At 33.3% G+C, this 22,332-nt stretch overlaps 1 protein-coding gene across 1 annotated transcript in view; it reads right to left on the bottom strand.

Annotated features, from left to right (window-relative positions):
- Window positions 1-22,332, bottom strand: part of Nlg3 (Neuroligin 3) — a 142,063-nt gene that overhangs the window by 22,124 nt on the left and 97,607 nt on the right. Inside the window, exons 3-4 of the mRNA XM_001810835.4 lie at window positions 11,633-11,830; window positions 6,077-6,337 (exon numbers count right to left, since the gene is read on the bottom strand). Coding sequence (XP_001810887.2) covers window positions 6,077-6,337; window positions 11,633-11,830 — 459 coding nt within the window. The remainder of the gene's footprint in view (window positions 1-6,076; window positions 6,338-11,632; window positions 11,831-22,332) is intronic.

Genomic DNA, 22,332 nt, shown 5'->3' on the forward strand with positions numbered 1-22,332 from the left:
GAAAATATTTTCTGTTATCAGAATGATTTTGCGGCATCTAGAGCTTACGCAGCATTTTTTAAAAAAAGAATAAAAATAACATTATTGAATATCTGATATCCTTAGTAATAAGAAGCCCATCTCGAAGCGGCAGATAAACATGAGTGGACTTCAAATTCCACAATTGTTTGGTAATTTACCAAATTGTTGGGTGCTTGAGCTGCTTATAAAAATTTAAAACAACTTTACAGACATTCAAAATAGGGAAAAAAGGCTTCATTATTATTTAATTTTTTATTTAATAAAGGTTACAATATTCAAAAACAACAATAAGCATTGGAATAAGAAATTTCATAATCAGCTAGATGAAAAAAAAACAATTATAATCAATTTATATTAAAATTTACGCGGACAAAGTCGTAGGTGACTGTTAGTTTATCTACATTATTCATAACTTTATATTGCACCCATTTTTATATGGAACAACATATAAAATCTCAAATTTAAACCAACTCAACCAGCAATGCAAAAAAATGCTTTATTTTGCAACTAGTTATTTGACAGGGGTGACAATAATATTCAGAAACTACCAATCAGCATTTGAAAGAGGAACTTCATTATTAGCTCTCGTGAAACAGTTCTAATCAGTCTGTAGTTATATTCACGCGGACAAAGTCGCAGGTAACTGCTAGTTATTTCATAACAACAAGTCGTATGTAATTATTTCATTTGCTCTGTTTCTGCAAATATGTTGGGTACTCTAGTTCTAAACTAAATTGTACATAATGTGCGTGCACAAAAAATGCAAATGGAGGTAGTTTGTTTAGAACCTAGACGTAATTAATTTCTGTTTAATGTGACGATCCAAAAAGGCAGCTTTTGAAGAACAGAATTTGTTATAATCTTTGCTTTATTATATTCGCCACTAACACTGTAATTTTTTGTAAGAATTAAGGACATCTTACATAAATTATTTTGGATAATTTCGGAAACCGCAACTAGTGAGTGGACGCTAAGAAACTGCACGGCTTTTATGTATAACGTATAAATTATTTTTGTGGTAAAATAATGTAATTTAATAAAATTTGATAAAAATGACAAGGTTTCGGTTAAAGTGCTCTGCGCCGAGCAGTTTGCGTATAACTGGGCAAGATTGACTTTGCTCTGAGGGTTCAGTGGCGGAAAAGTGTTTTTTGTCGAAAGCGAGTTTTTCGGGCTGTGAAGTTCTATCGATTATCTTGCGGGTGTAGACGGCATCTTTCATCCCCGCGTTTCGGTCCAATTTGTCAGGCCTTCCGTGAATAGCACTAGAACAACTTCTGTATAATTAATGTCCTTAAAGCAAAACCTTTCCCTTTGATACATCGGTCTATTCGCAATGTGACTTAATTAGAATCGTACAATGTTATTGCTAAATGTTAAATTTTCGATGCGAATGCCTCAAGTATTACTTACGGCTCAGTTAAATTAATTAGGCTGGATAAGAGTCCCCGATGATAGTTTATAGATTTTACGAGCGGGGAGAACAACCGATAAAACATTTCGCTGCGACGTTAAACACTCGTACCGTCGTAATTAATTCATCACCCCCCGGTTTCATTCGCGAATTATCAACGTCGAAGAAAATTTACACCTTCGACGCGTCAAACTTTGTTGGATTGTGTCAACGAAAGCGCAACTTTTGCCCCATTTAACTTGTCAAACAAATTACACAAAAATGCGACGCCCTCCAGACACATTACTTATTTAAAATAATCCGCGCTGTGTAACAGGCCTGAAACGACTCGTCGACAAACAACATTTACTCTAATCATCGTAAATAGCTTCGATTCGCTAAATGCCAGGCATTTATCCGCCTTGAAACGCACAATGGAGATCCATAAAGCACAGCATTCTTCCAAAATTAATATTTTTCAGCATTTGTGGAACGCGGATGCTCAAAACATCTATTTGTTTAATATTCTCAACGCGAAATTGGCCCTTGGCTCGCACCATAATTCACCTCCCCGTTGTCGTTGTTGTTTAAGGGGTGCCAATATAAGTAACGACTGCAATTAATTACGGTCTTATAGATCCCGCACCTCAATAAATAACTTTTTTATTTGTCTTGTTGGTAATTCTCTGGTCTTGTTGCAGTTTGGAGAGTCTTAAACTGTACAACACGGACTTAATTAAACATTTCGTATTTGAAATGTTAATTCCGTCTCGCTCCGAGCCATTCTAAAAAACTTGGAGCTAATTTTTCACAAAGCGCCTAATTATCAGATTATTCGGAGATATCCACTAGAAAAAAGCCAAGTAGTACTTAACGTCGCGAGCCACTTTAGCCGTGTTGCATATTTTAGGAGTGGAATTTTAACAAAAATGAACACAGCTGCGGTCTATTTTTTAATAACACGTATACAAGAGGGGACGTCGAGCGTAATGAAAGAACCGCAATATTTGTTTTGTGAAATTTAATAGTTGGAATGGGGGACATGAGGGATTTGTTACTTATATGCATGATGGATGAAATATTTGTTTTGTTAATTTAAATGTGTAGAACGGCACAATGCGGTTTCGGTTAATTGTGAATGCGGAAAAACACGTATACGCTTAATTTTGATGTAAACAGGATCCGGTTGGCGCATGAAAAGCGCGGCTTTTCACCGAAATGAATATTTTTGACACACGGAACGAAGCTATCGGCAGGGGGCCGAGGATCACCTGTCGAAAATTAATTATCAAGCCTTCGAAACTTTTTAGCGGGAAGCTTCATTAAACTGAAACTGAATTTTAGAGAGAATAGAGACAAATTTAAAGGTGAAACTGTAAATACGCACTTGTCTGATCGATCTAGCTCAACTGATGATATTTCAGGTAATTTATACTTACAATAAGAATTTTTTTGAACTGGAATAATGTTTAATTTAATTAATGAAACTTATACAAATGTTTTCTGATAAAAAAATTAAATAGAGAAATAAGGATAGTAGAAAAATGTTTTGTGAACAGAGGAGAGTAACATTTTTAGCAGAACAGTGTTTTATTAATCAAAATTTTTGTAATCAAAACAAACCTTACAAACAATAGTATTCATAAATGATTAAAAAAAGAAGTACATATGTACTATGAAGTATAATGAAAATATCTGATAACAAAATACAAACACAATCATAAATTCACAAGTAAAAATTTAAACGATGATAATATTGAGATAATTTGTTTGTCCAACAACATAATAGAGTCCTAAAGCAATAGCAGCAAAATTAAATAATAGTTATTTATTAGACGAGTTTGAGTGTAAATCGGACGCTTTATTTCACAAAAGGATTTTTAAACGTCGAATGATAACGAAATGTTTATCATCCACGAGGTGAAATAAATGAACCTATTTACACGAAAACACTTTTAAATTTGGAAAACTGTTAAAAGTGTTTAAATTCTATCGTCTGAAATATTTTTCAATTTTATACCATTATTTATTTTGAAAAAACAAGGCAAAGTTGAATCTTTTTAAATGGCACGGAGGATCAAATTTAATAATTTTTTAAACAGCATTCTTTTTCTGAATTGAATGATCTTTATTAAATGATAAAAAATAAAAAATTCAAAAATTTAATTCAGAATTTCTGGTAAAGTAAAACTAAGTTAACTTTGAAAATACTGTTATTATCGATCTGTTATTTGTATACGTTAGCCAAAAATTAAACTTGTATGCTATAATTAGTTTAACAATGGTACATTTAAGTGAAACTGTAGCATATAGAAATTCTAATGATTGTTGGTTTTTGAACATCTTTCGTGGCATAAAAATCATGTATGTCGTGTTTAAGCTTTTTTAATAAAATGTGTTGTTTTTCAGTTAAAACAGTTATTTTACTTATTTTTTAGTAAAAATTCAAGCGGCAAAGAGTTAACGATAGCTAAAGACAACATTTCCAAAGCTAACAAAATTTAACAATTTTTAAAATTTTATTAGTGCAATAATTTTATTTAAGTTTCGATCAAAACAAAGTATGCATGGGTTACACCATAGAAAAAATGCTCATCCTAAAAATTAAATTTGACACTTCTTGCAATTTAAAAAAAACAAGTTAGCCTCTTATCCTGAGAACAAATAAAGGTACAATGTATTTTTAAATGATTCTCATCTAATTAATTTTGAAATTGGTTTAACATGTAAAAAAATTTGTTCCGCTCTGCTCAATTGAATCCTCTGTCAAGAAATGTCAATTCTGTCAATTGAGAAATCCAATTAATTTCTTTTAAAAAATTTCGTCAAAATGCAACTAAATTGTTACACCGTTCAAGAAAACACTGTTATTATCGAAGCTTATTATTATTAATTATTATAATTATATTATTATTACTAATTGGGGTCTTAATAAATGGTGAAATTCGATTACTAAATGCCTATCATTGGTTATATGAAGCGGCAATTTCTAATTTTTTTACATGAGAAATTCACAGACGACTAGATGAGAACCATTTAAAAACACATTGTGGAAATTTGATAACCATTTGAAACGATGGAATTATACCAAATTTCAATAAGTTTTGACAAATAGTTTTTACAATACCCAACTGTATCCAAATTTCTGATTAAACCCTTTTTGAAAAATGACTAAATATTAGTATAGTATCAAAATTTTCTAAAGATTATATGAATTTTCTATAAGAAATAATTTCTTTTCTGGATGCAATTTTTTTTCAATAATGCAGCATGGTTTCGGAGCAAGTTACTTTGCATCTACTTCTGTTTCTATGTATGTTTCAGAAATATAACATTGACAAAGATAAAAATCTTTTAGAGATATTTTTAGAAAACAAAGTTTTGATTGTGTTAATTATGGTAATTTGTTAAATAAAATCGGAAAATATGGTATCTGAGGTTTAAAAGACCAAATATTAAAATAAATTCGGTATACCACAGGGTAGCATACTTGAACCATTGTTATATCTTATTTACATAAATGACATGTTGCACGTGTTTGATGATAGCTTTGTGAACATTATTAATTATGCTGATGTTACCAGTTTACTTGTTACAGGTAATAAACTTACAGATATTCTCACGGTAGCCGACAACAATTATATTGACATTCAATCAAAACTCCCTAAATCTAAATCTGGAAAAATTATCTGTCTATAATTTCAACATTCACTCGATACAAATAATTATCCTGATTCCAGTGAAATTATAAATATAAATTTTACCTTAGAAACTGCCTTCCTAGGGTTATCATTTAATAGAAACCTTAATTGGAAAACCCACATAAATACGTAAAATTAGTGAAAAGCTACGAAGCTAGCTTCTTGTTATCTGTTAAGGAGTTTAAGAAATTGTTCAATCAAAAAACCTTGTTACATGGCTTTTATTCCATTATTAAATATGGGATTCTTTTCTGGGATAAAGAACAAACAGCAGAAATTTTTATTTTACGAAAGAGGGTAGTGAGTAAAAGATCAAGAAAAACATGCCGGAATTTTTTTAAACAACTAGGTATTCTTACATTACCGAGTTATTTTAGACACGAATGTTTTTGTTTTATTCATAAGTACCAGTCATACTTTGAACTCATATAATAGGTATTTCATCAGCATAATACAAAACGAAATGAGATTTTTAATTATCTTTACCATAAAATTGCTTTTTTGGAGCGAAACTGTACTTACCAGTGATTGAAATTTTATAATAGTATTACCTGTCATATTAAACAACTTAATTTGCAATGTTTCAAAAATTACGAATAGGGAACTACAAGTATATTGCTTAAATAACATTAGTACCAACATATATTTGTTATTAAAATATGTCTCTTCTTGTATTTTGCATTATGTATTATTATTATTATTATTATTATTATTATTATTATTATTATTATTATTATTATTATTATTATTCAAATAATTTTGAAATAAAAGTTAAAAAGAGCTAGATCTCGTATTTCAACCATTTCAAAGGCATGATTTTGTCTCTCCTCCGTCTCTTAGAATGTCCGCTTGAAGAATTTTACTAAAGTAGAAAATACTTGAAAGAATTCGAATCTGCGAACGGAATTGAGATGCTGTGTGGCGTTCAGGAGACATCGTTCATTGCTTTTTTATTTGTTACCTGGTGGTTCTCCGGTGTCGATGACGACTCCGTCGACGCTCGGGCCGAAAGCGAAAGCGAACTCCGGTGCGATGACAGGCGTGGACAGGAGCGTTTCCAGGGGTCTCTCTCGAAGGCACTTGAGCAGGTGGGGATGTGGCAGTTCTGGCGAGCAGTTAGCGTGGATGGCCACTTGAGCGGCATATCGGGACGGTTCCTGGATCAACGCCCAGGGGGAGAGGGCCGATCCCGACATGAGGATGGCTCGGTGGAACAGCACACCTGCAACCGAACCGCCCATTAATGAAGACCGCAAAAATATAGTTTTCTGCTTTTCGATTTTATTCGCTCGCATTTTGCATAAACCATCTATCATTCGGACTTATAATTTCGTCGTTTGACATCTGAAAGAAACAAGGTGATGCATGAAAATTTATTACTGAAAGAGGCGCACACTCACTCCGTTGTAAACAGCGACGCTGAAAGATTACCTTGGCAGAAAAACAATTACAAGAAGGAGCTGTATGTTGCGGATATTTGATGGAAAAAACATCGCGCTGATCCTCTCAATTTATGAAGTCATTTCGTAGTGCTGAAGGGGCATTTTCGTTGGGAAAATACCGCTCCACACTTAATATTTCAGTGGAATGGTGTGGCCGCTGACCTAAGAGGTTTTAACAGTCGGTTTCCGAATAATATGACGGGTCGATCCCGATTGTAGTGTTGCACTAAAACACCGTTCTTCCCCGAACTGTTGTGTCATTTAAATCGGGCTTTTTGACGACTTTACACTTTTCCGATTGTAAAGTGTTTTATAATGAAGTTTGCGAGGGTATATATTTGAGTCGTAAGCTCGAGAGGTATCTTCTTATTTTTATTACGTTGTCGTTTATTTTTACGATGGCAATTGTCGACTTTAATAACGTATTATTTTCCAAAACGGCCTCCACCCGTGGAAATTAAAAACGATCTCGCGTTGAATTATAATTAGACGCTGCAAGTAAGTTTGCTCGAAAATTGCTAAAATGTGTGTCTAGAGCGGGCGGTTCATTTCCTCCTCCGTCTAAGACAAATGCAAATGTCCTCTTATTGCACCATATTAATTACCGACGAGCTCGTCCTCCACGGAAAGCGATTCCATTACGCTAGACGACTCCTAATGGACAAAGTCAACAAGCCGCTTGCGTCGCGGCTCGGCCATCGCCTCGTTAGGCCCGCTTAACCACAATTTTTAATTAAAAAAAAATAATAATAAATTTTGGAAAATTGTAAAAGGTTATTTTTAATCAATCCTTTCTTTAATTTGTTTACTAAAATCACGAAGTGTTAATCCGAATCACCCTGTACAGTCGCGCACCTCATTGAAGGGGAGTAATTGGATAATCCTCCAGGGTAGCGAAAAAATGTTTAAAAAAATTTCACATGCTCTGTTTTTATATCAAAGCCTAAACAAATTATGGAAAGAGGCAACATTGCACAAAGATACACGTGAAAACTGAAATTATAAATTATAATTAAAGTCTTGGATACCATTAAAAGGTGTTGAACATATTTAATTTCTAATCTTTAAAACCATGTTGTTAGTCAGATTAGTTCGTGCATTATCGTAATTTTTAATTATGTTATTGAATGCAACTGAGCGGGAACAGCTTTATTTATTGTAAAAATATTTTAAACAACTTAAAAACCGAACAAACAATTCACTAAAAAATTATAACAAATGCTCAAAGGTTTGGCTTGCACCGTTTGTAATGTTTCTGGAGTGATCGTAGCACTAGCAGCATGATTTCGGTTCACCAACTCCTCACAAGTTCTTTTAAAATTGCTGCTTCCGCAGTAACGGTTTTCGTACCTCTGGGCCGACCAAGTTCCCTTGGTAAAAGATCATAATATTCATAGTCGGAAAACATTTTAATCCTTCACTGACACTGTTTGAAACTGAAAAATTACCGCTGACAGACGAAACAAAAATTTTAATGACATTATAAGTAGGGAGAGTTGGGACACTGAATGTCAATTTCCAAAATTTTGTTTCATATACGTCAGTTGGAATGTGTAAAAAAACAAATTGGGATAGAAATCAGTAGTGATACACTTGAAATTTGGCGAAAAGTCAAATAAATTTGTCAAAAAATGTTTCCATTTTTCGTCGACTAACTGCGTTTAGAAATGGTTTAGACTGGCAGTCGTCGTCAATTCACTGTTTTTTTTATATAAACTCCAAATATTAAAAGAGATTTCTTTGTAAGTCCAAGAATTTTTGTCTAAACTCTTCATCATAAACATTTTTTCCTTAACTTTAAGAAATGGTAATCATCGATGAAAGGGAGAGAAATTGAATCTTTTCTGCCAAGTTTTACGTTTATTATTAACAAGCATTTGGAAAAGTGGATTGTCTAAATAATGTTATGTACAAAATCTATGACATTTTGGGAATTTGTCTATGCATTTACAAAATACGTAGAAACTTGAACCCAAAATTGGTTCTAATTTTTAGAAAAGTTGAACCTGTCGCTGCTTGGCCGCCTTTAGCATCTACGTGAACTTTAGATTCTGTTTCAAATTATAAAGTTATTCAGAATTCACGATTTTGTTACGTTTTTCATACGAGAACACCTTCAATATAATTTTTTGGAAAATTTAAAAAGACGAGAAATATGAAGGGTTCTTGATGACCAATTTTTGGGACGAGATGTTTAACTAAAAATTGTGACTGAAAGAAAAGCATTTTTAGCATTGAAGTATGTTTTAAGTTATGTATTTAATATTAAAATAAATATCGAAAAATTTCAGAAATGTGAACATTAATATTAGTAGGTATTCAATTATTTTCTTTTTTTAAATAGTAATCCCAAAATTTCTACGTTTCCTACATCCCTGGTTAAATTTGACGTAAAATTATGTCATTTTATGCTGTTAACCTTGAAATTATTTTCGACATAAACCTCTGACATAAGTTACTAACAAAAATTTTAATAAAAAAGGATAGAAATATATACCTTATCCACATAATACAAAATTGGCTCGGTTTGACGGTTCAGTGTCCCAACTCTCCCAATAAAGGAACTCTAATTATAAGCAATCACCATAACCATGGTTTCATCTGAACAACAATGGTTTGGGCCAAGTGTTGCCAGATTTATTATCATTGTTGACTCAAAAATTTTGTTAACATTTCTTAAAGAATCTGGGAAGGTTTCTCCAGTTCTTATGTTACTACGTCCTTTTATGTAATGTCATTTATGCCACAAATGAATTTGGATTCGAAATGGTAGTGCAAAAACCTTCATTTTTAGCAAAGAATTTTTAACTTTACTTCATCATATCTTCATCAATAAAAGACTTAGATTTCTTTTAACATTTTTCTGGTTATCTAGGGCATCGGCCGATGAGGTAGTGTCACGGCGGTGCGCGACTTTCCGGACACTCTGTATAACGTAGTACAAGCGGGCCAAAATGAAAAAGAGCCGTAAATTGGAGCAAAATTGCGTTTTTTTATCTGGAATAAAACCCCGAGTAGTTACAAACAACATTTAAGAGTTAAAAATTTACTCTCCGGTTGTTCATCCCCGCCGAATAACTCCATAAATTGCGAAGATCCCCGTGGTACATTTCCCATTACAGCGTGAAATATTCGCAACATCTCGCTTTTTGTAATTGTTTTCTTTTCGAAGGTTAATCTTTCAGCGTCTGTGTTTACAACGGTTTCGTTTGTGTTTTTCGCATGATAAATTTTCACGCATCACCTTGTTTTCCCCCGGATGTCGAGGTAGATATACAAAAATAATTTGAGGGAAAAATTTTCGTTCGTTATAAATTTGCCAACTATTGAATTGAGCCAGTCTGCAATTTATTTCGATGATTTTGCAAGGCTCGCTGTTGCTTTATTCGGGAGTAACGAAGCTAATTATTCTCGAGGTCCGACCAGTAAATACTCGTTCCAGTTCTTAATACTCCACTAATGTCTTTGCTTGACAGTTTAATAGCGGTCGAGATGCAAATTGTCGGAGGGCCAGCTTCGTTTCTTGCGCCTTTAATTTTTCCCGTCTCTGTCTTTCGAGTTAAGTTGCAGTGATTTGAATGTCAATTACTTGATCCGGGCTCGAATTCGGTATTCCAGGGACGCCTCAGTTTTGCCCTCCGTGGGGAAATTTAACTCAAAAATGAAGTTCTGACAAATACTCTACAAATACGTTCGCATTGTGCAAATGACACCGATAGAATCGTGCCTCTAATTCGATCCTTTCCAGGCATAAATAAAAGAATTCCGCGCTGGCAGGGGCGTATTAGCAGACGCCACTGTGCACAGGTATGTATTAAAGGGTGCTGGGAAACCCTTGTGCATAAATCAGAGATGATTCTGGGCCTATATTCAAGTCGATACCTCCTAAATACGTATCTATATTCAAACCAAATTGCGGTGCGCTATCTCCTGGCTGTAAATCAAACTATGGGCGTCTTGAAGCTCTGCCAACTGCCATTGTCCCTACCCTACCCTGTAATTGACTTATTGGCCGGAAGTGAACTGACAACGATCGATAAGAAAACGCTCTCTTTGAAATGCCATCTTCAAGAAGCACCAAATTGATTTTTAATGAATGCGCGACTTATTAAGAATTTTTCATTTCTCGAGCCGTCTCTAAACGAAGTAAATAAGATGCAAGCCCGAAAAATACAACACCAAAGTAACAAAAAAGCTATTATTTTGCCGATGTAAGTAAATGAATTCCTTTGAACTCAAAAATTGTACGTTAAAGCAAATTTGCGGAAAATTGTTCGAAATTTCTTTTTATTCGAGCGATTTTTATAAAAGTGAAGGAAGCCAGTACACTTCGGTCCAATCAAAATTTCAGATCCGAGACGTGAAAATAAAATCATTAAAATTTTCCAGACGTGAATAAAAATGTGTCAGATGATAAAAATAGAGCAAAGTTTTATTTCAGATGCACTGAAAGCTTGTTCATCAAGTACCGAGCGTGTTTTATGAAGCTCGTGATAAATTATGAAGCGAAATGAGATTCTTGGAAGGTATCGACAGCTCGCTCGGACTAAATCGCATTCAAGACAAAACGAGCAGCACATGTTCTGCACCAGATCATAACGTACTATTGAATTAAAAGGGGAATTTCCGCAGAAATTGCACCAAAAAGGAAAGCCAATTACGACAATCAAAACTAGCACTAATGAATATAATTACGGCGAAATTGCTACAAATATCCAATAAAAACACTCGTCACGTCCCTGCAAATTGATGGACAGACCGGGAGAGCTCATAATTCGGGCGAAAGCCCCTAAATACACATTTTATTAATAAATTCATCATAAAAAGCTCACGCGAATACTTTTCCTCTCCCGAAAGTATCCATGAAATTATGTAAATGCAAAGGGGAAAAAGGTCAGAGATTAATGTTGTTTCGCAGGATTAACGATCGTCTATTTAATTCGCGCGGAATGTAAACAGGTGGAACAAAGCGAAAAATCGATTATCCTCGCGAGAAGGCTTAATCCTCGCCGTTTTTTCCCCGAGAGTCGTTACAGTATTTCAAAGATAAAAACCCTTCCGACACTCAAACATACCTTCAGGAACTGCGCTGGACGTTAACAGGAAGTTGACGCAAGCCGCTCCAGTTCCATGGCCTACAACGGTAACGTTTGTTGGATCTCCGCCAAATACAGCGATGTTTTCCTGTATCCAGTGGAGGGCGGCTATTTGGTCCATGAGGCCGTAGTTGGCCGGAGAACGGGAGTAAGGATCCGTGTTGGCGTTCAGGAAGCCTGCAGCAAAAAATTACACTGAAATCCCAGAATTTCAGATATCTGAAGCAGTTTAGCGTTTGCATTAATAATTTGTTGAAATACACGATTGATTTTTGGCATTGTGTTCGCCCAAACTAATTGTCTTAAGTCGGGCTTAAGCTGTTATTCCATCGGCCGATTACTAGTATTTAGTGAGATTTAATGGACCTAAGCCCGCTAGTTCCGATCCGGGTATCCTTGTAGGGGCATCTAAATTTTATGTTTTGCGGTTGAACCCTCCGAAAGTGTCTGAAACTTCATACATATTGAAAGGAATATGGGAGATGTTGCATTTCTCCGCGTGATTAATCAGAAAAGAGTTATCTGGGCCTCAGCAACTCCGCTGAGGCAGCACTTTGGAAACTTTACCAAGCTTGGCAAAACGTGTCGCAAATTCCCAACATTGAAATTTCTTAAATTTGCTTAATTGTGGCCCGATTAAGGCGCGAGTGGCGCTGGCAGCCCCACACATCGCCCATCAATAATCTCAATGACAACCTAATTATATCCCTTGTCACCGAGCAATTTCCAACAAAGAGGATACGCCCCAAAACTATATTGAATCCGGTGCAACGACGAAACTTCCGCATGAGCGAATCCGACTTTTCAAATCTGGCTCTCGACACGTCTCCGTTTTATTGCAAGACTCATAATGAAAATCAAATTTTCATGTAAAAACCGTGTACGAAAAAACTAGATCTCCAGCCAGACTTCATCATGTAAAAACCGTGTACGAAAAAACTAGATCTCCAGCCAGACTTCATCTCGGGACTTTACGATTTTTTAAATGACCAATAACTTTTTTATTTGACGTTGGGTCATAATGAAATTCATTTGGAAGTATTCAAATTTTGCTGAAAGCACACCAGATTTTTCGCAGGGGTTTTGATTGCGCAAGGGATCCACTATATTGACAATAAGAGAACGCCGAACTACTTCTCTTCAATCAAGGCGTTCGATATATACAGTTTTTACTTGGATGCATCGGCGAATTTACTGGATTTCGAAGATTACAAGCCTGCACTTTGTCACAAGTTTAGTCTTCTTTTGCCGTCTTTTGCTTTATTACAAGACACGCTTAACAGAGAGCCAAAGCGGTTCCGGTTAATATTATCAACTACTGTCCATTTTGAGGAGAATAGTTATTTTTGTAATTTGACGCCATTTTGATGCTTTAATAGGCATCTTAAAACACGCAACGCCATCAAGTGCGATGTCATAATAGTCATTATTTGACGCAACATTTTACGAAAATTTTTCGGGTGGCAAGAAGCAAATTCGGGTATTTTTTTCGAATTTCACAAATTTCAGAGAGCGTTCATGGAAGATTATCATCCATACAGTTGTTTTTGACAAAATTTTAGTAAAACAAAAAACAATTATTTACTTTCAAAATTGAAATCCCTAAATCGACTAAAACAGTGGTTCCCAACGTTTTTCACCTTGCGAACCCCTTCTAAAATGCAGAAATTGGCGAACCCTTTGTATATATTTACAGTAAAACCTCTTTTACAGACACCTCTTCACAACAGACATTTTTGTAAGAACGTAACAAAACCTATATATTAAAATTTCTACCTACCATTAGTAGACATCTCTCCACTACGGACAATTGAAAATTTCGGTGTCCGCTATTGAGAGGTTTTAATGTATTAAATTTATTTTTCTTGCACATTTTGAAGTAAATAAATTTTAAATTTTTTGCATTTAAAAATTAGTAATAACAAAGTGTAATCAATATTATGTAAAGGATTTTTTTTAACAGACATGTTAAATAGTTGGCACCATAACCAATTCATTCATAGCAATTTTAGTAAAGAAAGTCAGATCCAGTGTTGGATTTACTTTGAAAAAATAATATAAGGTGTTATAATATAAGCAAAAAAACTTATATAAAAATTTAAATAAGAAAACACAAATTCAAGGACAAATTCCGTATCGATAACAGTTTTTTATAATCTGGAAACAAAAAATGCTTAATTTACTCTGCAATGTCCAATTTTTAAAAAGAAAGTAACAAAAATGATAAATAATCATGTGAGATAGAAAGGAATTAAATGATGGTGGCGGAATTAATCGCACTTTACAGAGGAATAACAAAAACAATTTTTTTTTAAACTAAGGCTGAAGAATACCTTGTTCCAACTTCAAACCCATTTCAGTCAAATTAATTACAGAAGACCGATAGCCAGTCTTTATAATATGTAATTGTTATTGTATCCTTCGATGAATAACTTTTTTCAGTAAAAATGTCCTTTTTCGTTAAAATTTTTGTATCTACGAAAAGCTTATTTTTTTCGATTTTATTTTTATAGACACAAAGTGGTGAATCTGTCTTCAGATGTTCGATAATAACGCGTTCAACAAAGAGAACTCTGTTTAGAAACCATAAAAATTTTAATTCATTTTTTGTAATTTTTTACGTTAATGCTTTAAAATTACACCATTACAATACTTTTTTTTTGGCAAACCCCCCTTATACACACCGCGAACCACTGTGGGTTTGCGAACCACCGGTTGGGAAGCACTGGACTAAAATAACAATTTTTGTAAAAAACGGCAAAAAGGGCAAATTACAAAAAATAGTATAAAAAACTCGTTTCATAAGACCTTAAAGCACTCATTAACGAGTGGATTATGAATTATCATCCACAAAGTGAAATAATTGAACCGACTTAATGAGAACGAGTTGAATACAACATTTTATTCTTGAGTTAGACTCAACAAAGTTTGAAATTTTGGCAGTGTTGAAGAATAGAAAAAAATTTAGCTTAAAAAAGAATAAACAAAAATTTTAGTTCAACGCCACTGGTGCTAATTAAGTAAACATTTTGTATAACCTCTGCAGTACTAAAACTTTTAACTCTTGCGATGCCGTGAATACAGATCGTGGCTCGTAAACAGCAATTCTTTAATAATTGAGGAAGAGTGAAGTTTCTTGTGATAAGTAATTCGGCATTGCATGCAATAGTTTTATTTTAAAGCTGGAGCTTGTAATCCATACAAATGTCGAGCAGTTTCCATATAGCAGGTGAGATAGAAGTGTGTACGTGCACAATTTGCAATATTTGTTTTTTCCGTCTGTTGAAAATTCATTAGAAGGTTGTTCCGGCCAAGTACATCTGGCCTGTATGTACAGTGGAAATAAAAGCATATGCAAATGGATCGTTATTGTAATTAGTTGAACCTGTGGCCATGTAAATGGTAATAGTAGTCGAATCAAGTAATTAAACAACTAGCGTTGCGACCTCTCGCGCAAAAAATCGCCCGGGAATTTGGCGGAATGTTTCGGGCGCATAAGTGGATGTAGGTAAAGGAGTTTAAAGACATTCCGCAACTTATGATGTGTAACCGTTTGTCTGAGAGTTTTGGGGGAAGACTGCGCCTGCCACGTTGTGAACTTGCAAATTGCTCAAGTTTCTGTTCAGCATGCCATCAGGGAATATCTACGGGGCAAAAACAAAGATCTTTTGTACCTACGGAGGCGATATATTAAATTCTTTAAACAATGCCACCGCGAGAGGTGAAACTGCAATTAGCACATTACTATGTTAGTGGCTCTACCTACGACTACCTACAAAGATAAATTTTAAGAAAGACGCGGATAATTAGCTATTTACAGTCGCAATTAATTTTAATTAGTTTGCTACTTTAGCACAACATCGGGCTCGCAACTACGCCCCCTGCGCTATTCGCACTCTACTCGAATTTGGCGGATGCGCCGGGAAAATAAATTTAAAAATTCAGTAACAAAGAAAACTAATTACAACGGGTTTTTTGCCCCACCCTATTTACACGTACTGTAATTATGATTGATATCGTGGCATAAACCTTGAACACGAACATGATTCAACAAAGTGCCGCATTATTGCTGTCATTGGGCAAGTAATGGAAGCATGATATTAGCCTGAAAGAGATTATTCAACGCAGATGTAAAAGCCTCGTTCAATGAAATTGATTTTTTTGTGTTGGAGTGTCTATTCTTGTTACACTTTTCTTGTCTTTTTCACATACTTAACCCTCGATCCTCTTGGAGGAAAGCGAGTGTGTATTTATAGATGTCCCTTTCGTTTCTCTCTACATGTTTATCCTCGGAGTAGTCAGAATCTGTTCCAATAAAAGGTGATTTAGTGGTTCTAATCTCGGCTATTTGTCGGGGGAAATGTTGATTACGTTGTCACCTTTTAAAATCCAATTAAACTCTTGTAGCAATATTTTAGTGGTGTCGGGGCTAGAGTAAACAATGTCGAAGCGATCGACTTTATGGAATATCATTATTGTAAATCGTCACACCTAATCCTGATATTCTTGGAGCGGTGTTATCGACAGAGCCATTTGTGGCGTCATTATCGCTCCGACGGTAAAGACGCCCTCTACGCGTCCGACCGACAAGATATACGTCTTCGAACGAGCTTTCAATTATGTTTTATGAGCGTTTTCGATGATTCCTTTCTCTTATTGCCGCAGGAACGTATGCTCCTCGACGCCAAATATATTTACACGCTTGTGACGTTATTTATTTGCACCCAACAAGACAACAATCGGAAAAGAGTTAAATCGTAGGCCAGGCTTACCGAAAATCCTGTAAATCAGTTGGTGAATAGTTCCCCTAGTTCAATTTGGTCCGAAACTTGATTCCGAGGTCCTAAACTTGAGAAAAACTTTCTAAATTAAATTCCGGCCAAGTTTCCTGACCCGTACATGTGTATTTCAACGGGCAGACCTGCCGATTCTTGTCTCGACTTCAATTAGGAAGATTCGCATTATTGCAAGGACTGACTCCCCAACATCCCCAAACCGTAACTTTGCCAAAAACATCACCAGAGGTGCCCACCACGCAGGCTGCCATTGCCATTTAATGGCTCGCTTCCTGATTAGTTTCCAAAGAAAATAACCAGATTTACTCATTTAGACAATCAGAGACACCTTTTCTGGCTCATTTACAAACAAAAACTAAATAATAAATCTAAAATTACTTAAAAGATTTTTTTTCGTTATAATTTTCAGTATGTCACAGTAATTTAGATCAGTTATTAAGGGTGTCTACGATCAACGATTCGAAACGTTACCATACTCATACTGAAAGCAAGTTTTCTCTCTTAATTCACAATAGAATTTCAGGTATTATACATCAAATTAAGGTTGAACTATACTGGGCTCATCGTCCAGGCAGCCACGCGAATGCACTAATTTGAAACTCAATTTTTAAGAAAAATAATACACAAAATCGTTTTTTTACAATTGGATATTGTTCCTATGTTCTCTTATTAGCTCACAAATCAGTTCTTATCTCGATTTAAATATTTGTAACCATGTTATAACGGGGTAAACAGCGTAAGAACCTTAATGTTTTTATGGAAAAACCTAGAGTTCAAATGGCACGAAAAAAATATAGTATTACAGGTAAGTCATATACAAGACCCATACAAAAAATTATTAAAAACCATAGTACCATTTTTAATGAAAAAATAAATGGCTGACAAGTGAGCTTTTTTCAATTTATTTTTAAATGACACTAACAATTTTTTTCAAATTTATGTATATTGTTGCTAAGGTCAACAGAAAGTCACCATATTTTTTTCAAGCAATTTGAACTTACAATTTTTTTAATAGAACAAAAAATTAAATCGACTTTTTAACCCGTTTAAACTCGGTTACGAATACTTAAAATGAAATACAAACTGACCTGTGAGGTAGTGACTGAATTTAGGAACAATATACAATTGTAAAGAGAGCATTTTGTTTATTACTTCTCTTAAAAATCCAATTTTAAATTTTGCGTTCACGCGCTTGCTTGTACAGCTCCTCTTTGGACGTTCTGAGTATAGTTCAACCTTAAAGGTGGTTTTTTAATTCTGCAGACCGATGCGTTGCCATATTTTGAAAAAAGTAAACCCCTTTAAAAAAAATAAAGAAAATACATAAATCTTGATCTTGAAAGCAGTTTTACTCAGTTATTTTTAAAGTAAACGATCTAGGTTTTTGCAGGATTGTTCAAAATAATTCTTTAAAGGCCGATGCGTTGAGTTTTTTTTTGAATTCGGTTTTTAAGTTATTGTGATTGTAATCAGTAAACTTAAAAATGCTTATTGAGGTTTTGGTATTTATTACAAAATATTTTCAACTAATTTAACAAACGCCATGTAATAAAACACTGTTGTTTCAAATTATCATTGAATAATTTTGTCTTAATCCAAGCAGTGGGAGGGATTGCGGTCACTTTTATTGTTGTGTAATTACCATAATAAATAAACGTTTGGTGTGTCGGATTTTTGAACATTGTTTTAGTTAAATTCTACGCCGAGTAAATCCAAGAAGAAGTACCTTAATAATATTCGGTTATTTTAGAAAATCAGTTACTGAAAAAATTGAGTGAGAAATGTAATTTTTCCGTTCGGAGATCTCTTAAATTTGAAGATTACCTAACCATTTTTTTTTAATAACTGATGTTCTGTAGAAATTTAAGATTATTTATTATGCATAAAAGTTTTTAACATATTATTATTATTATTATTATTATTATTATTATTATTATTATTATTATTATTATTATTATTATTATTATTATTATTATTATTATTATTATTATTATTATTATTATTATTATTATTATTATTATTATTATTATTATTATTATTATTATTATTATTATTATTATTATTATTATTATTATTATTATTATTATTATTATTATTATTATTATTATTATTATTATTATTATTATTATTATTATTATTATTATTATTATTATTATTATTATTATTATTATTATTATTATTATTATTATTATTATTATTATTATTATTATTATTATTATTATTATTATTATTATTATTATTATTATTATTATTATTATTATTATTATTATTATTATTATTATTATTATTATTATTATTATTATTATTATTATTATTATTATTATTATTATTATTATTATTATTATTATTATTATTATTATTATTATTATTATTATTATTATTATTATTATTATTATTATTATTATTATTATTATTATTATTATTATTATTATTATTATTATTATTATTATTATTATTATTATTATTATTAACTTTCTTTTTTTCTGCCATACACAGGTTGTATATGTTTTCAAACTATCCTAAAAAGATTTTGATGGAATGTTATCATGTTAAGTCCATAGATGTTTTTTAGTTCCTCTTTTAAGTCGTGGTATTTCCTAATTTTTCCCTCTCTGCTGCCACCAAGTTATGTATGAGAGGTTTTGTGACATCTATTAATTTTGCTGTTTTTTCTTGTTTATTTATTCATGTGATGTCTTGTTGTATTATTTTTTTTCTCTGCCTTACACAGGTTGTAGTTCTTTTCACGGAGTGTATTCAAACTATCCTGAAAGGAGCTTTATTTTTATTATTATTAATATTAATATTATTAGTTTTGACTAAGTCAAAATTTTGGTGAAGAAACGGCCATTTTTGTTTTTATGTTTGATTTTGTCTCTAGAAATTTCGTTGCAAAATTAGTATTATGTTTTGGTAAAATTTAGATTTTTGTGGTTTTTTGAACTCGGTATTTTATTAATTTCTTAGAAATTATCTTATATCTTATATTATTATCTTTCTTTTTTTCTGCCTTACACAGGTTGTACTTCTTTTCACGGAGTATATTCAAACTATCCTGAAAGGAGCTTTATTTTTATTATTATTACTATTATTATTATTATTCTTATTATTCTTATTATTATTATTATTATTATTATCGGCCATTTTTGTTTTTTTGTTTGTTTTTGTCTAGAAATTTCGTTGCAAAATTAGTATTATGTTTTGGCAAAATTTAGATTTTTGTGGTTTTTTTGAACTCAGTATTTTATTATTTTTTTAGAACATTCGGCTTCTTCTATGGTATTATTCTTTGATGTCACTGGGCATTTGACTTCCACAATCCGATCTGGGGCCCGTTTCATAAAAATTTCAAGTTGATTTTTACAAGTGACAAGTTTACTAGTTATATAAGACTACTATACAAAAAGTATACAAGTGTCAAGCAAATCACTTGTAAAAAGTTTTATAAAATAGCCCCCTGGAGTTGTTTCTACAAATGGTCACATTTTATCCACTATCAGGCCAACTTCTTGACTTTTTAACAGTCAGTTTTTCAAAAACTGTAACCGTTTTTATCTTACTGCACACACCATACCTCGTATTTATTAGCAGTTCCACAAGAACTTACGTAAAATAAATTTTCCACGACAATTTTTTAAAAAAAGTCTTATTATGGTCATGAAGTTTATTTGATCGGCCAACAAATATTTGACTTACAGTCAAAATTATCTTTGTTCGATTACTTTTGATTATTTAGAAATATAAAACTCAAAACATTTAGCTTTCTAAGAAGTTTCTGGGGCAACTTTGACAATTCAAGGGATAAAAATATTAGCCAATATTCATCTTTTCCAATTTCATTTGCTGTCACTCATCCGTGCGTTAAACAATAACGATTAATTAACTAACAAATTAATTTATTAAATAAACCATTATTTGACTTTGAAATAAAGTTTAAACAGGTATGTTGTTATCACTGTAAAAATCAATACAGGTACCCATCCGGATCGGCTTCCATTAAAATTAATTTAAAAAAGAGTGATCAAATCTAACGACTCACCCTGTATATCCCTGGACTTAAAAGCTCACCGGAAAGGCAATTGTAATTATTCCGCGTTTTGTTTACAATTCGAGTAAAATTGAGCCGCTTTCTAGGTCACCCGATTTTTTGAATTAATGAAAGATCATTTTGATATCAGTCCGAAAATGAACGTTTAAATAATTCGGTAGTTGTGTTGATGAAAAGCTTCCAAATATTGACAAAAACGGCGCATTGTCACGAGAAAAATAGACGAATTGTTTTCAGCAGGAAATGTCAAGCTGGGTAAAGCTGTGCGATATGTTTTCGCAAAAATAATTAAGACAGCTTTTCAATTTAATTTAGCTTTTAAAGTGCTGTTTTTGCGATTGTCGTTTTTGTGTTGGTGTGAGCTTTTAAGGACGTGTGCATGTGTAAATTAGGCGTGACAAGTACGTTAATACCGCGCCGGGGCGTTTTTATCGGTGATAGACGTCCTCGATCGGTCACAATGGAATATGTGTCAAATCAAACGTGAGTTATCTCGAACGAGGCGAAAGAAAGAGGTAATAGATGTGAGCGCTTAATTCAAATTCAGGCCAAGATAAAAACTTGAGGCTAATCTGGGCAAATCCTCGCGCGTGTATAACGAGTAGTTTAACGGCGTCGTTACCGGTCGCTGACGGATGACGTTATTTCCTTGCCGTTCTTTTCGCAGGTGTGCGAAATTCCGGCATCAGTCAGACTTTGTCCGAGATTTAAGACGGATTATTTACATTGTATCCGGCGCGAATGCAAACAAAAATGACAAAGAAAATTAAATTTCGACGGCTAAAAGGCCTTCAACTTTTCCAATTACAAAATACTAAAGTAGCTGTGTAAAAAGGGGATTTCGGAGGAAAAGTTTTTCGACAGATTTCAGTGGTGAAGCTGAATTCCTGAAATTGTGTTATAATTTTCTACACGGTTGTTTAATTGTATTCAATGTTTTTGCTTGTGAACAATTTGAATGCAATTTAAACTCGGAAAACGCTCTAATTGTATTTCAATTGTCCTTTTCTGCTTTAAGAAATTTAACTGCTTAAGCGACTCGGGGGCTATTTTACATTTTTGCAACTTCTACGTGCTAATTAAACTCGATTAGACGCGATTGAAACAGAGGGAATATTTTTATAAAGCGCAGGTTGCGATTTTATAGACAGCCAAGCGGAATGCAAAACACACAGAGGGGGAAGTATATTAATTATAAAAGTAAAGAAACCTCAGAATATTTCACCGCATATCTCTGGAGAAATCTAGACACGAAACATTAAAAAGAACAGACCCTCTTCCGGTAAAAAACTCGGACGCTTTTATCAAAATGTAATGGGAGATAAATGGAACTAGCCTAAGAATTTTCGGTTATACTGAAAAAACAAACGTTGGGCTAATTAAGACATGGAAATTTTCAGCAACGAAATAAAATCAAGTTTTTCAAACTTGCTCATTTTTTTAATAAAGCGAACGCGTTGTAATAAAACAGCCAAATTTTTTGGTGTAGTTTAATGAGTTATAAATTCTAATGAACGGCTTTTGCAATTAAGTGGTGTTAGGAGCCCTAATCTGTGATATTAATCTTGCTTAAGTGGATTCCGAAACGTGATAAACCTGAATCAAGTCCTAATCGAGTTTTTCTATGGCAATCACGTATCCGCCAAGAAAAATAATATTGTTTTGGGATTAAGTAATCTGGAGGATACTTTAACAAGTATTTGCGCATGTTTTGGGGCCGCGATCGGAATTTCGTTGAAGAAAATATTTGGGAGTTGGTCTTAATCGACAGCTGCTTTTTCAGGCTCGCATCTCACATTAATCACCCCGCTGGTGGCGATAAAACATGAACATAA

Source organism: Tribolium castaneum, chromosome 5 (genome assembly GCF_031307605.1).
Source record: "Tribolium castaneum strain GA2 chromosome 5, icTriCast1.1, whole genome shotgun sequence".
In the NCBI taxonomy this organism is placed as follows: domain Eukaryota; kingdom Metazoa; phylum Arthropoda; class Insecta; order Coleoptera; family Tenebrionidae; genus Tribolium; species Tribolium castaneum.